This window comes from Leucoraja erinacea, chromosome 5 (genome assembly GCF_028641065.1).
Source record: "Leucoraja erinacea ecotype New England chromosome 5, Leri_hhj_1, whole genome shotgun sequence".
In the NCBI taxonomy this organism is placed as follows: domain Eukaryota; kingdom Metazoa; phylum Chordata; class Chondrichthyes; order Rajiformes; family Rajidae; genus Leucoraja; species Leucoraja erinaceus.
In genome coordinates this window covers 30,524,644-30,541,294 of record NC_073381.1, presented here as the reverse complement: position 1 = coordinate 30,541,294, position 16,651 = coordinate 30,524,644, and the positions used below count along the sequence as shown (strand labels likewise).

Genomic DNA, 16,651 nt, shown 5'->3' with positions numbered 1-16,651 from the left:
CCAACCCTTATCCGTCTGCACATAATCAATATCCCTCCATATCCATGCATCTATCCAAAAGTCTCTGAAATGCCACTATAGTATCTGCCTCCATCACCACCCCCCGGCAGCACATTCCAGGAACTCGCCACCCTCTAGGTAAAAATAAAATTTGCCTGCACATCTCCCTTAAACTTTGCCCCTTTCACATTAAAAATATGCCCTGTAGTATATCGACATTTCCATTCTGTGAAATAGGTTCTGACTGTCTACCCTATCCATGTCCTCCATAATTGTATATACTCCTATCAAGTCTCCCGGCAAACTCCAGCATTCCCGAGAAAACAATCCAAGTGCAGGGTGGAACAAAAAAAAAAATTCATATGGCTCCTAACCAAAAATTGTCAAAATGGATCCAAAGACTAAATTCACCATAATTGATCTTTCAAGGGAAGACCATAAACAAGTGGATAAAATGTCTTCACATCCAAAGCTACAGGTTCGTGGAACAGAACTATAAAAACCCTATACATTTTTTATCTGCACTGACGAGAATTGTTTTGTTACATACCTTGTTGAAGTCTCAGTTAATTCCGCCTCTTCTTCAGAGCTGATTTCAATAGGAAACATGTCTTCATTCTCTGACGTATCACCAACAGTATCTCTCCTTATGCTATCAAGCCTTGATTTGCGTCTCTTTTTTCTTCTTTTCTTCGCAGAGCTACTGCTCGATTGGTTTTCTAAAGAAGATGGTGTAATGTGAACAGATGTTGAAGCTTGCAAGGTTCCAGTAGATTCCAGGTTTCTCTGCTTATCAAGAAAGCTTCTACCCATTGTGGCCTCCATCAATGCAGCACCTTCAGAAGTTATTATAGGTGAAGTGGCAAGGTGTGAAGGAACATTTACCTAGAAGACAATAAATTATTATTTCAATTGCAGCTGAATTTTAAGCCCTCTTACCCGTGTGTATCACTGACTATATTCAATATTAAGCTTATTTCCTGCTATAAGTCACATGTACTTTTGTTAAATGACCTAGGGCAAATAAGTGCAAAAAAACAACTGCTGGAGGAACTCGGAGGTTACACAGAAAAGCTGGAGAAACTCAGCGGGTGCAGCAGCATCTATGGAGCGAAGGAAATAGGCAACGTTTCGGGCCGAAACCCTTCTTCAGACGAAGGGTTTCGGCCCGAAACGTTGCCTATTTCCTTCGCTCCATAGATGCTGCTGCACCCGCTGAGTTTCTCCAGCTTTTCTGTGTAACCTTCGATTCTCCAGCATCTGCAGTTCCCTCTTAAATGCTGGAGGAACTCATTGGATCAAGCGGGTCAACATTGTGCTATGCATTTTAGGTACAAGGTAAACAATTTAACTGAACAGCAACTGGTTTATTTCTCAATCTTAATGGGTAAGCAACAATACTTTTGTTCCTGTTGGATTTTAATGGTTAGTGGTATACAACTTCTCGGCCACTTCCAAGGTACAGACTTAAGCCCCTTACGTGTCCTTGGCACGCTAATTATGCAACCTCGTGGTCACGTTGAGGCGCGACAGTCCCGCGAAGTTCGCGCGCGATTTCATGCGCCCGCACAGCCGTCTGGAGCGCGTGACGTAATTTGATGATGGACACAAAATGCAGGAGAAACTCAGCGGGACCGGTAGCATCTCAGGAGAGAAGGAATGGGTGACGTTTCGTGTTGAGACTCTTCTTCAGCCCGAAACGTCACCCATTGCTTCTCACCAGAGATGCTGCCGGTCCCGCTGAGTTCCTCCAGCATTTTGTGTCTATCGTCAATTTTTTTGCCCCGCTCTGGGAATAGAAGTGGGGGCAGATTCGGACCGCAACGGCCGTGAGCCCCAGGCCAAGTTCGGCGATCGTTTGCCTGCTTCTGCTGCTGTTGGAGGTGAGACGTTGCATCACACCAGGATCTTGGGTCTGTCCCACTTTGGCCGTCAGTTACGTGACAGGCCGTTGGCGCGCAAAGTATTCGTTCGCTACAAAATGTTGGAGCCCCGCGCGATGTCGCGCAGAACTACATACCCCTCCTCGCTTCTCAGTGGGACCGGCCCCGCGCGCCCATAGGATGCCCATGCGCCTCAACGCGACAACAAGGTCCTTTACTGTCGGAGTCAAACTGATTTCCTTATGTAGGTATGTTGCAAAACCTACCTTAATCGTCGATGAGAATCTGCCCCAACCCGTGTGCGCAATTTTGGCGCTGTTTAGAGGGGGCGGGTTTAAAACGCGATTTTTACTAGGCTGTTCCAATCGAAGATGTTCAGCCTAGTAAATCATTAACGAAAAATCGCTGAAAGACCCCGTCGCAAAAAGTATTATTAGTTTTATAGGCCTCGAATAATAGTTATAATAGTTTTAAAATCACTCTCTCAACCCGCGACCTCTCGCAGCCCCAGGGTTTTATAAAGCAAACAATTAAAGGTATGTACCTTATTTTTACATTAAAAGGGGCTTCTTAAGACCCCTTTATACAAAGTTTACTATAGCGAGTAGTTCATTTTGGGCCCATTATATCCCGCAGTATTTTTCTGGGCATTTGAGGGCACAAATCCAGCGCAATGTGAACGTTCTAAACCAGCGCGTTCACAGGAACCCACTAGAAAGCTGATTTAAAATGGACTTTAATTTACAGCAATTGAACACTAAATTCCTTCCATTTGGCCTATAAATTGATGTAAATGAGATTTTAAAATCATGTTTTATTGTGAATTATTTGTGAATATTATTTGGACACTTAAGCTATTTAAAAATGTTAATCATTTATTAAGAAATGGATAGATGTTTAGATCTAGTAATTGAAGTTTGAAATTAGCTACAATTGGGTAACTAACTAATTATATGCTTTAATTTCACGTCATCCAAGTAAGATTATTTTATATTTGTTTCAGAATGGTCCAATCTATGATAACTGAAAATTTCATTCAGTTCTCTTAATTTTTAAGAAGGTTATGGGCTTTTGACTGTCCATGATCACAGCTTTTTTTTTTATGTCCATATAAAATCAATAGGGAACAAGATGCTAATTTCCGAGTATGAAAATGGCCATAACTTTTTTATTACTTGAGATATGAAAGTGAATTAGGTGTCAAATTAAACTTATTTTTATGCTTTATCTGATGGGATAAATTGCAGACTTGATTTTTTAAATCTCAAAATGTTGTAACATTGCTACCTTATGCTAGACAAACACGAAGTGCAATACAAGTTTCAGCTGTACTATTGTTTGTCATTCTGCAGTATTTTAAAATAGGTTTTGCAATAATTTCAAAAGACCATCTCACTGCTTCAAATGTTGGATGTCCTCTCCTCCAAACACTACTGGATACCCACTCACGCACCACCTCAACGGCTTACATTAATCTTGAAAGGGGAAAGAGCGAGGGGATGGGAGGGAGAGCAAGGGCACAGCGGTACATCAGGGAATGTGGCTGCCACAGAGATCCAGCCACTCAGGTGACCTCAGCTGCAGGTGAAGTTTGCATGTTTTCCCCATGACCCGAGTGCTCCTATTCCTTTTCATGTGCCAAAAGATATACTACCTTGTTGTGCAGGGGAATCGGGGGGAGTCGATGGACATATATCCTATTCTCTTTTATAGGGAACCAAGTGGGGTAAATTACCTCCTACATCACAAGCGAAACATAAGCAAGGCAAGAATGGAAACATAGGTCCCACATAGGAGATTAGCGGGCAAAATTAGGGCACATGGTATTGGGGGCAGAATGCTGACTTGGATAGAAAATTGGTTGGCAGGCAGGAAACAAAGAGTAGGGATTAACGGGTCGCTTTCAGAATGGCAGGCAGTGACTAGTGGGGTACCGCAAGATTCAGTGCTGGGATTGCAGCTATTTACAATACACATCAATGATTTGGATGAAGGGATTCAAAGTAACATTAGCAAATTTGCAGATGGCACAAGGCTGGGTGGCAGTGTGAACTGTGAGGAGGAGGCTATGAGGATGCAGGGTGACTTGGACAGGTTGGGGGAGTGGGCAGATGCAGGGCAGATGAAGTTTAATGTGGATAAATGTGAGGTTATCCACTTTGGTATCAAAAACAGGAAGGCAGATTACTATCTAAATGGCATCAAGTTGTGAAAAGGGGAAGTACAACGGGATCTGGGGGTCCTTGTTCATCAGTCTATGAAGGTAAGCATGCAGGTACAGCAGGCAGTGAAGAAAGCGAATGACATATTAGCCTTTATAACACGAGGAGTCGAGTATAGGAGCAAAGAGGTCCTTCTGCAGTTGTACAGAGCCCTAGTGAGACCACACCTACAGTATTGTGTGCAGTTTTGGTCCCCTAATACGAGGAAGGATATTCTTGCTATTGAGGGAGTGCAGCGTAGATTTACAAAGTTAATTCCCGGGATTGCGGGACTGTCATATGCTTAGAGAATGGAGCGGCTGGGCTTGTATGGAGTTTAAATGGATGATAGGGAATCTTATTGAAACATACAAGATTGTTAAGGGTTTGGACATGTTAGAGACAGGAAACATGTTCCCGAAGTTGGGGGAGTCCAGAACCAGGGGCTGCAGTTTAAGAATAAGGGGTAAGCCATTTAGAATGGAGACGAGGAAACACTTTTTCTCGCAGAGAGTTGTGAGTCTGTGGAATTCTCTGCCTCAGAGAGAGGTGGAGGCCAGTTCTCTGGATACTTTCAAGAGCGAGCTAGATATGGCTCTTAAAGATGGCAGAGTCAGGGGATATGGGGAGAAGGGGTACTGATTGGGGATGATCAGCCATGATCACGTTGAATGTGGTGCTGGCTCGAAGGGCAAAATGGCCTACTCCTGCATCTATTGTCTATTGTTAAAACTGCTGATTAACAGAATTTAATATTCCAGTCACAATATTATGGTAACATGAAACTGTTAGCTCCAGCTGTTATACTGGCCTTAAGCCAAACAAAACCAATTTTGGAAGAGGTTGCGGGAGATGGCACAGAAGGGGTTTAGAGCAGCATGAATGCTCTAGAAACCAAGACAGCAAGATGCTTTGAATTTGAATTCACTTACAGAAAGAGTGCTGCAAGAAATGTTATTTTCAAAATGGTACTAAATGGTGTCAACTTGAAAAAGATGAATTTGCTGAACCATGGAAGAGGAGACAGGAAATTAGACTAATTGGTACCCCTTCAACAGATCCAATGCACAAAAAGCTGTCATGACTTTTTGCACTCTACAATACATCACATAGCCACCATTGTTGGATGCGCAGCAATGTCCACAGAAATAAATGTATACAAATTAAAACACATATGAAAAGCCTTAAATATAACATTTGTGTCACTTTGGATAGTACAAGCCCTTATGGAAAGAAAACATTGATTGTAAATCAGTCAAAATACAATGTCAAATTCCTATTACAAGAATCTTCCAATTTACTTTCCCAGATCATAACTTCTGGGAAAATGAACTCAGTTATCATCACCCGATTTCTACATATTACAACAGTGGAACTGAAACTATAACCATAACACCAGACACATCTGCGCCTTCCTCCCTCGGAACATGGGCCCGTTGCAGTTTGCATACCGTCCGAACAGATCCACGGACGATGCGGTCTCCCAGGTCTTGCACACCGCTCTCTCCCATCTGGAAAGCCAGAAGGGGGGCTACGTGAGGATGCTGTTCATAGACTACAGTTCAGCCTTCAACACGATAGTCCCCACCAGACTGGCCGGGAAGCTAATGGAATTGGGGTTCAACACCTCCCTGTGTGCCTGGGTCCTGGACTTTCTCACCGCCAGGCCCGAGGTAGTCAAGTTGGGAGGGAATACATCAAAGTCCCTCACCTTGAGCACAGGATCGCCCCAGGGTTGCGTCCTCAGCCCCCTATTGTACTCCCTGTACACACATGACTGTGTGGCTAGGTTCAGTTCCAACTCAATAATTAAGTTTGCTGATGACACTGTGGAGGTGGGCCTGATCTCAGACAACGACGAGAAGGCCTACCGGGAGGAGGTGGCTGATCTAACAGCCTCCTCTTGAACATCAAAAAAACGAAGGAGCTGATCATGGACTTTAGGAGGGCACATCATCCGAGGACGTACACTCCATTGAGGATAAATGGGGATCCTGTGGATAGGGTGAACTGGTTTAAATATCTGGCAGTCCACATCTCCGAGGATATGACATGGGCATCACACGCCTCAGCACTCGTGAGTAAGGCAAGGCAGCGCCTTTACCACCTCAGGCAATTGAGGAAATTCAGAGTGTCTCCGAGGATCCTCCAGTGCTTCTACGCAGCGGCGGTGGAAAGCACCTTGTCCGGGAACATTACCATCTGGTTTGGGAATTGCTCTGCCAAGGTAAGGCTCTGCAGAGAGTAGTGCGTTCAGCCGAACGTACTATGGGAACTTCACTTGCCCCCCTGCAGGAACTATACATCAGGAGGTGCAACTCCAGAGCCAACAATATCATGAGAGACCCCTTCCACCCCTGCAATGGACTGTTCCAGCTGCTACGGTCAGGCAAACGCCTCCGTTGCCATATGGTGAGAACGGAGAGGTTGAGAAGGAGTTTCTTCCCAGAGGCCATTCGGACTGTAAACGCCTATCTCACCAGGGACTAACTCTACTGAACGTTTTTCCTTCCATTATTTATTATGTAAAAGAATATGTGTGTTATGATTGTGTTTATAGTTTGTTTGGTTGTTTGGTTGTTTGTCTTTTGCACAAAAGTCCGCGAGCATTGCCACTTTCATTTCACTGCACATCTCGTATGTGTATGTGACAAATAAACTTGACTTGACTTGACTTAAATTCCATTGCTGTTGCCTCAAACATTGTCAGACAGGACCTACAATTATCATTCTTTAAGTAATTATGGTAATTCCTTATGGATAATAACAAACAACAGCTATTCATAGCTCAGTAACCCAACATTGTACGAATGTCTACATTTTTGCATTGTTCTCATAACCAAGGAAAAATATCACGCAGGAAGAATTAGTTGAAACAACATTCTTGTAAAACAAGGTAGTTCAGCTATCATGCTATATCCTAATTGGTACAACACAATTTTGATCAGGAATTAGAGAATCCCTTGAATGTTACTTTGTAAATTGGCAAGCAGAGAAAAATAAACTTAGGGAAAAAGACATTTCCATGTAGCCCCCAAGTAGTGATCAGAAGTCGTTGTCTCAGGAGGACAAAGCTGCTAAATCTACCATGGATAGCCACTGAAATTGACTAGTGATCGCTTCTGTTGACCCTGGAATATTCTATAAAACAATGTGTCAAACAGCATTTAATAGTTTTAGCCAGGGTAACAAAAATAAACTTGCACAGATAGTTCTGCTATAATGCCAGCTAAGCTTATAAGAAACTTCATGTTTCAAGAGCGTGTTAGAGTTAGATTTAGTTCCTAGGGCTAAAACAATCAAGGGATATGGGAAAAAGCAGGAACGGGGTACTAATTTTTGAATGATCAGCCATGATCATATTGAATGGCGGTGATGGCACGAAGGGTCGAATGGCCGACTCCTGTAACTATTTTTCTATGTTTATAGAAAATAGTGTTAAAAAAACAATTGTGTCAAAGGGAAAAGGGGGTTACGGGCTAGAAAATTTCAGATATGCAATAACAAAATAATTTTTTTCCCTGCAGCATTTTAAAAAGTAAAATTACAAAAATGGTATTTTTGTTACTGCAATCTAAAAATACTAAAAGGGCTATACATTACATTGTTTAATAGAGTATCATTGCACAAATGTCAATGAATGCATCTGCTTGTCAATTTCAATGGCTGTGAAACTGATACTGAGTTCTTAAGAAATATAAAAACATTCTGGACTTTATTTGCAGCTTGTCAATTTCCAAAGTAACTTTTAAGTAGTTCTCTAGTCTAGCTCGTGATCAAAATCGCATTATAAGCAACACAGCCCATGAAATAGTGTTCCCTAATATCACGTTATATTCTATTCAATGAATACAAACATTCAGAAGTACCTGTAGTTATGGAAAAGACCATTAATTTTGAAAATCCTGCATGGAAAGTTTGTTATTGAGAGCCTGGAACTCAATGGCCACCAACTCCCTTTTCCCCATTGACACAATTGATTTAGAACAGTTTTCTATAACACGGGTTTATAAGGGATGTTGGTACCATGCACAAAGGATGATTATGGACTAAAGACATTGTAAAGTGAGTGAGTAGTATGGGGTCAAAGAATGGCTGCCGCTTAGGAAGTAATCACGCTAATAAAATGAAGCAGAAAGTGCCAAGGATGACACTGGATGTTGGTGCCAGTGCTGGAACAGATGCAGGTGCTGCATCCCCTGGTTATGCTCAGCTTCACAGACTTGGTTCCAATTATGCAAATGGGACTGAGTGCATGAAGATGAGTACAGGCAGCAGAGACTATTTAATCTGGTGATTTGTTTCTGTCCGCTTAGTAACTTCCTCTTACACGGGGCTCAGAGTACAGTGCTGTTTCAGACACACAATGTTGCCTACACAATATAGTAATTATGGATAACTATGGCAGGTAGACCCAGACAGGGGCCTGTGTTTGAGCACAAGAAGCTCACTAATGCAAGGTATAAGTATATGTTCGCTTCATCTGTAAAAATGAGCAAGCTATGAGGGCCGATTCCATGGCTAAGTAGCTGCTAAGTAACAATGCTACAGATTTTTGGAAGGAAGGGAGAGCTCTTAGCAGTTGTAAAACATCTCCACCATGTACTGAAGATGGAATCTCCGGAACAGCTGATATCGCGGAGTTATGGCGACAACATTATATCACTTTATTCAACTGTGTCCAAGGTGACTTGTATAGGGTGGAAAATATTTAGAGTAATGACTCGATGGTGATTATGTCTCCTGAAGTGTATCATGCCATGAACAAGCTGTCCAACAACAAAGCAAGTGGCTTGGATCATATCTCTGCTGAACATCTTAAGTATGCGAGTATGAGGATAGCTCCTCTCCTAGCTATTTGTTTTACTGGCTTTATGATTCATGGCTTGTTACCAGACTCAATGTTGTCTGTCCTGTTACTGCCGGTCATTAAGGACAAAGCTGGTAAAGTAGGCAGCCTAAATAATTACAGGCCCATAGCTTTAGCCAGCATATTGTCAAAAGTCTTAGAAAGAGTTCTGCCGGATAGAATAAATGAGTTTGTTAACTCCACAGATAACCAGTTTGGCTTTAAAGCTAAACATGGCACTGACTTAACCATATAACCATATAACAATTACAGCACGGAAACAGGCCATCTCGACCCTTCTAGTCCGTGCCGAACACGTATTCTCCCCTAGTCCCATACACCTGCGCTCAGACCATAACCCTCCATTCCTTTCCCATCCATATAACTATCCAATTTATTTTTAAATGATAAAAACGAACCTGCCTCCACCACCTTCACTGGAAGCTCATTCCATACAGCCACCACTCTCTGAGTAAAGAAGTGCCCCCTCATGTTACCCCTAAACTTCAGTCCCTTAATTCTCAACTCATGTCCCCTTGTTTGAATCTTCCCTACTCTCAGTGGGAAAAGCTTTTCCACGTCAACTCTGTCTATCCCTCTCATCATTTTAAAGACCTCTATCATGTCCCCCCTTAACCTTCTGCGCTCCAAAGAATAAAGCCCTAACTTGTTCAACTTTTCTCTGTAACTTAGTTGCTGAAACCCAGGCAACATTCCAGTAAATCTCCTCTGTACTCTCTCTATTTTCTTTACATCCTTCCTATAATTAGGCGACCTAAATTCTACATCATACTCCAGAATTGGCATCACCAATGCCTTGTAGAATTTTAACATTACATCCCAACTTCTATAATCAATGCTCTGATTTATAAAGCCCAGCACACCAAACGCTGTCTTTACCATCCTATCTACATACGTTTCCACTTTCATGGAACTGTGCACAGTTATTCCCAGATCCCTCTGTTCACCTGCATTCTTCAATTCCCTACCATTTACCGTGTACGTCCTATTTTGATTTGTCCTGCCAAGATGTAGCACCTCACACTTATCAGCATTAAACTCCATCTGCCATCTTACAGCCCACTCTTCCAACTGGCATAAATCTCTCTGTAGACTTTGAAAATCTACTTCATTATCCATAACCCCACCTATCTTAGTATCATCTGCATACTTACTAATCCAATTTACCACACCATCATCCAGATCATTGATGTACATGACAAATAACAGTGGACGCAACACAGATCCCTGTGGCACCCCACTAGTCACTGGCCTCCAACCTGACAAACAACCATCCACCATTACTCTGGCATCTCCCATTCAACCACTGTTGAATCCATCTTGCTACTCCACCATTAATACCCAACCATTGACCCTTCTTAACCAACCTTCCATGAGGAACCTTGTCAAAGGCCTTACTGAAGTCCATATATGCAACATCCACTGCTTTACCCTCATCAATTTCCCGAGTAACCTCTTCAAAAAATTCAAGAAGATTAGTCAAACATGACCTTCCAGGCACAAATCCACGTTGACTGTTCCTACTCAGACCCTGTTTATCCAGATGCTTATATATATTATCTCTAAGTATCCTTTCCATTAATTTGCCCACCACTGACGTCAAACTAACAGGTCTATAATTGCTAGGTTTACTCTTAGGGGTTCCAAGATGGCGCCGGTGTGTGTGGCCTGCCGTCAGTTGCTCCCGGTGTTGTGTGTGCTGTTTGTTATTGTTTCCCTTCTTACCCTGGATGTCGACTCTCTGTTGGTCTATGATCGCCAAACTCTGCTGGATCTTTGTTCAGTGGACTTGGCTGGTGGTGGTCGCGGTACATTACCCCCTCTTCTGGCAAGGGCCCCGACTCGCCTTTGCCTCGTCCTGGCTCCACTTCCTCGGTGTAAGCGTAAACATCGCCGGGGTAAACGCGGCAGCCGGTTGACGAGGCTGAAGGCTTGTCTGGCGTGTTTACCTGCGTCTTCCTGGACTGGGATTGGTCCCGTTCGTACACTTGTTGTTCCTCAACGCTCGTTGGACCCTGATGGCTGCTGCCTGCTGCTGGCCCGGAAGAACTGCTCCTCCCTTGTGGCCCCTCCTCTCCTCGACCCCGCAGGCGTGGTTTAAATCTCCTCAACTTGCGGCCCTTGTGCCGGGCTCCCCTGACATCGGACGCCGTGGACCAGCCTGTTCCTGTCAAGATTGCCCTGGTGAATGCTAGGTCGCTGGTGAACAAGACTTTTATTTTGAAAGATTTCTTTGAGTCCAGAGGGTTAGATCTCCTCTGTGTGACTGAGACATGGCTGGGTGTTGGTGAGTCCAGCGCTTTCGCTGAGATGTTACCCCTTGATTGCTGCTATCTTAACTCCCCGCGGACGTCGGGCAGAGGTGGAGGACTAGCTACTGTCTTTAGGAGTCATTTTAAATGTAAACAGCTGTTGCTTTCATCCTCTTTAGCCAGTTTTGAATTAAGTTTGTTTGTGCTGGTTGGCTCTAACACGGTGTTGTGTGCTCTGGTCTATCGGCCCCCAAAGTACAATAAGGACTTTTTAAATGACTTTTCTGTTTTCCTGGCTGAAATCATGCCTAAATATGACCGTGTACTTGAATTGAATTGAATTGAATTTCCTTTATTGTCATTCAGACCTTACGGTCTGAACGAAATTTCGTGCCTGCAGTCATACATACAATGATACAATAATAACAACAATAAACACAAATTAACTTCCACCACAGTGAGTCCTCCAAACACCTCCTCACTGTGGTGGAGGCAAAAATCTTAGGGTTGCAGTCTCTCCCTCTGCGCTGAGGCGATTCCCCACCGGGCGATGGTACAAACAGTCCCGCAGCTCACCGAACCCCGCGAACGGGCCGGTTCAAACACTGCGGCCCGGGGTGGTCGAAGCCGCCGCACCTCCAGTCCAGCACACGCAGCCGCCGGCCCGCGGCTGAACCCAGGACTCTGGACACCGCCGCCAGAACGTCGTCCCAGCCACCGGAGCACCGTCCCAGCCCCCAGACCGGATCGCCCTCACGTGAGTACCGTTCAAACCTCCGGCTGGGCCACTCCAGCGGGAGTGCCGTTCCTCCTGGGCCACTCCAGCGGGAGTGCCGTTCCTCCCTCGGGCTGGGCCACTCCGACGGGAGTGCCGTTCCTCCCTCGGGCTGGGCCACTCCAGCGGGAGTGCCGTTCCTCCCTCGGGCTGGGCCACTCCAGCGGGAGTGCCGTTCCTCCCTCGGGCTGGGCCACTCCAGCGGGAGTGCCGTTCCTCCCTCGGGCTGGGCCACTCCAGCGGGAGTGCCGTTCCTCCCTCGGGCTGGGCCACTCCAGCGGGAGTGCCGTTCCTCCCTCGGGCTGGGCCACTCCGACGGGAGTGCCGTTCCTCCCTCGGGCTGGGCCACTCCAGCGGGAGTGCCATTCCTCCCTCGGGCGGGGCCACTCCAGCGGGAGTGCCGTTCCTCCCTCGGGCTGGGCCACTCCAGCCCCTCACCATGCTGCTCTCACGGGAGCACCGTTCCATCCTGGGCTGCGCCAGGATGGACGAGTCCTGTCAGCTACCTCCAGAGTCCCGAGGTCGCCGGCTCCGCTAGGCCTCAGTGTAGACGGAGGCAAAGAAGGGGGATACGACAAAAAGGTCGTATTCCCCCGAAGGGAGTGACAGCAGCCCCCGTTTCACCCCCCACCCCCCTCCCCACATAAACACAGCCTAAAAACCAAAAACATAACTAGACAAAAACGAAAAAAAAACAATACAAAAAAGTAAAAACCAACGGACTGCAGGCGAGCCGCTGCTGCCAGGGCAGCGCCGCCACTTCCGGATGAACAAACGGCATCACAAATCACTAGATTATTGTAGGGGATTTTAATGTTCACGTGTGTTGTCCTGAAAAGCCTATGGCAAAGGACTTTTTGAACCTCATTGATTCATTTAGTCTTGTCCAATCTGTGTCCGGACCCACACAAGAGCACGGTCACACACTCGATCTTGTCCTATCATACAGTTTGCCCGTTTCTAATCTAGTGATTTGTGATGCCGTGTTTTCCGACCATATGCCTGTGTTATTTGAGGTTATTATTGCACCTACTGCAGTTCGACCTCGCGCTCCTGCTCGGCACTGTCGTGTTATTAGCCCCTCCACTGCTGTTCAGTTCTCGGCTGCTTTCGCTCTGAACTCCATCGTTCCTGAGTCTGTGTGTGATACGGAGGAGCTTAGCTCGTGGTTTCACTCCACCTGCCAGACTGTTTTGGACACTGTGGCTCCATTGAAGTTCAGGCAGCCTAAAACTAAATTTGAGCCCTGGATGAATGGCACGACTCGTGCTGTCAGGCGCGAGTGTCGTAGAGCTGAGCGGAAGTGGAAGAAAGCCAAACTGCAGGTGTCTTTTCAAATGTTGAGGGAGAGTTGGTGTCACTATCAGAAAGTTGTGAAAGCTGCTAAGAGGGAACATTTCTCAGGTATTATCCTCTCTGACTGCCGCAGCCCTCGTGTTTTGTTTAACACCATTAACACAGTTCTTAATGCCCCGCAGGCTGTCTCTGTGGAGGCGTCCCCTGCTGTATGTGAGCACTTCCTCCGCTTTTTTATTGATAAGGTCACTATGATTAGAGCTCTAATCCCACCATCTGCTTATGACCCCTCGGTATCTGTTCCATGCACGGCTGTATTTGATCAGTTTAATCCTGTGTCTCTTTCCTTTTTGCATGAGATTGTTGGTCGTTCAAAGCCCTCAGGTTCTCCGAATGATGCTGTTCCTCCTCGGCTGTTTAAGGAGGTGTTGCCCACTGTAGGACCATCTGTTATCGCTGTCGTTAATAGCAGTTTGTCCTCGGGTGTTGTTCCTGCGCTTTTTAAACATGCAGTAGTACAACCCCTGATTAAGAAACCTGCTCTTGACCCTGCAGTTCTTGGGAATTTCAGGCCTATCTCCAAACTGCCTTTTCTATCAAAAGTCCTAGAGAGGATCGTGCACAGGCAATTGATGGCCTTTTTGGAGGAACATGACGTTTTGGAAATTTTCCAGTCCGGTTTTAAGTCCCGGCACAGCACAGAATCGGCCCTTTTGAGGGTTTTTAATTATATTTTTTTGGCTACTGATCATGGTGACTGTGTTGTCCTCGTGCTTTTAGATTTGTCAGCTGCCTTTGACACAGTGGATCATGAAATTCTGATCTCCCGTTTGGAGCAGTGGGTGGGTATCAGGGGCATAGCACTGGAGTGGTTCAGGTCGTACCTGGCTGATCGAACTTTTTGTGTCAGCCTTGGGGACTCAGTATCCTCCTCTGCTCCTCTCTCGTGTGGGGTGCCACAGGGCTCAGTTCTTGGCCCTCTCCTCTTTTCACTCTATTTGCTCCCACTCGGTTCCATCCTTAGGAAGCACAGGATATCATTCCACTTTTATGCTGATGACAGTCAGCTTTATGTGCCTCTTGGAAAGGGGGGTGTACACTCTGTCGGGCTCTTGCTTGAGTGTCTTAGTGACATAAAGGCCTGGATGTCACTGAACTTTTTAAAATTTAATGATGACAAGACGGAGGTAATGATCTTTGGTGGCACCTCTGGGCCCCCCCCCCCCCCCGTGTTGATCTAGGCTCTTTGTCTGCATATCTCAAACCTAACATCACGAACCTGGGGATTAAAGTGGACCCTGAGCTTAGATTTGACTGTCAGGTAAGGGCTGTTGTTAAATATGGTTTTTTCCATCTGAGGCAGCTGGCAAAAATAAAGCCGATTTTGGCGAGGCGGCACTTTGAGACGGTAATCCACGCCTTTGTTACCACTCGGCTGGATTACTGCAATGCACTGTATCTGGGGGTTAGTTGGTCCTCCATCGCCCGTCTCCAGATGGTACAGAATGCAGCTGTTCGTCTCTTGACTGGCACACGAAAGCATGATCATGTTTCACACCTTTTGGCCTCTCTCCACTGGCTGCCTGTTCAGTATAGGATTCGTTTTAAAATTATTTTATTTACTTTTAAATCCCTAAGTGGTCTTGCCCCGTCCTACCTATCTGAGCTTCTTCACCCTTATTCGCCCTCCCGCTCTCTCAGGTCAGATGATCAGCTGCTCCTGATTGAGCCAAAGACTAAGCAGAAGCTCAGAGGGGACCGTGCCTTTTCTGTGTCGGCTCCGAGATTGTGGAATGAATTGCCTCTGCACGTTAAACAGGCCCCTTCTCTTGCTGTTTTAAGTCGCTCCTGAAGACATATCTATTCTCCGTGGCCTTTGTAGACCAGTAAGGTGTTGAATTGTTTATTTACTTTATTTGCTTGGTTTTGCTGCGTGGTTCGTACTCGTGTTTTATGTATTTTAATTTATTGTTTGGATTTTCGTATGTAATTTATGCGCCTCGTGTTAGTTGTATGTTCTGTTGTTCAGCCTGTTTTATGATGTCTTGCTTGTTTTCTTTTTTCTGTACAGCACTTTGGTCAGCTTTGGTTGTTTTTTTAAGGTGCTTAACAAATAAAGTTATTATTATTATTATTAGACCCCTTTTTAAACAATGGAACAACATGCGCAGTACGCCAATCCTCCGGCACTATTCCCGTTTCTAATGATATTTGAAATATTTCTGTCATAGCCCCTGCTATTTCTACACTAACTTCCCTCAATGTTCTAGGGAATATCCTGTCCGGACCTGGAGACTTATCCACTTTTATATTTCTCAAAAGTGTCAGTACTTCCTCTTCTTTGAATCTCATAGTTTCCATAGCTACTCTACTTGTTTCCCTTACCTCACATAATTCAATATCCTTCTCCTTGGTGAATACCGAAGAAAATAAATTGTTCAATATCTCACCCATCTCTTTTGTCTCTGCAGATAGCTGTCCACTCTGACTCTCTAATGGACCAATTTTATCCCTCGTTATCCTTTTGCTATTAATATAGCTGTAGAAACCCTTTGGATTTACTTTCACCTTACTTGCCAAAGCAACCTCATATCTTCTTTTAGCTTTTCTAATTTCTTTAAGATTCTTTTTACATTCTTTATACTCCTCAAGTACCTCATTTACTCCATGCTGCCTATAATTATTGTAGATCTCCCTCTTTTTCCGAACCGTGTCCAATTTCCCTTGAAAACCATGGCTCTTTCCAATTTTTACAATTTCCTTTCAACCGAACAGGGACATAAAGATTCCGTACTCTTAAAATTTCACCTTTAAATATACTCCATTTCTCCTCCACATCTTTCCCATAAAACAAACTGTCCCAATTTACTCCTTTTAAATCCTTTCGTATCTCCTCAAAGTTAGCCTTTCTCCAATCAAAAATCTCAACCCTAGGTCCAGTTCTGACCCTCTCCATAATTATATTGAAACTAATGGTATTGTGATCACTGGTCCCGAACTGTTCCCCAACGCATACCTCTGCCACCTGACCCGTCTCATTTCCTAACAGGAGGTCCAGCACCGCCCCTTCACTAGTAGGTACTTCTATGTATTGCTGCAAAAAACTATCCTGCACACATTTTACAAACTTCAACCCATCCAGCCCATTTACAGAATGTGTTTCCCAGTCTATGTGTGGAAAATTGAAATCTCCCACAATCACTACCTTGTGCTTACTACTAATATCTGCAATCTCCTTACATATTTGCTCTTCCAATTCTCGCTCCCCATTTGGCGGTCTATAATACACCCCTATAAGTGTTGCTATCCCTTTCCCATTTCCACCCAAATAGCCTCCCTAGACGAGCCCACTAATCTATCCTGCCAAAGCACTG

The 16,651-nt window shown here is 44.9% G+C and overlaps 1 protein-coding gene across 5 annotated transcripts in view; it reads right to left on the bottom strand.

The window, feature by feature from the left end:
• lpin1a (lipin 1a) overlaps positions 1-16,651 on the bottom strand; it is a 94,621-nt gene that overhangs the window by 62,693 nt on the left and 15,277 nt on the right. For all 5 annotated transcript variants that reach the window (XR_008723448.1, XM_055635322.1, XM_055635325.1 and 2 more), the window contains exon 4: positions 551-885. Coding sequence is in view for 4 of the 5 variants with exons in the window: in XM_055635322.1 (XP_055491297.1) it covers positions 551-885 (335 nt within the window). In the remaining variant the exon portion in view is untranslated. The remainder of the gene's footprint in view (positions 1-550; positions 886-16,651) is intronic.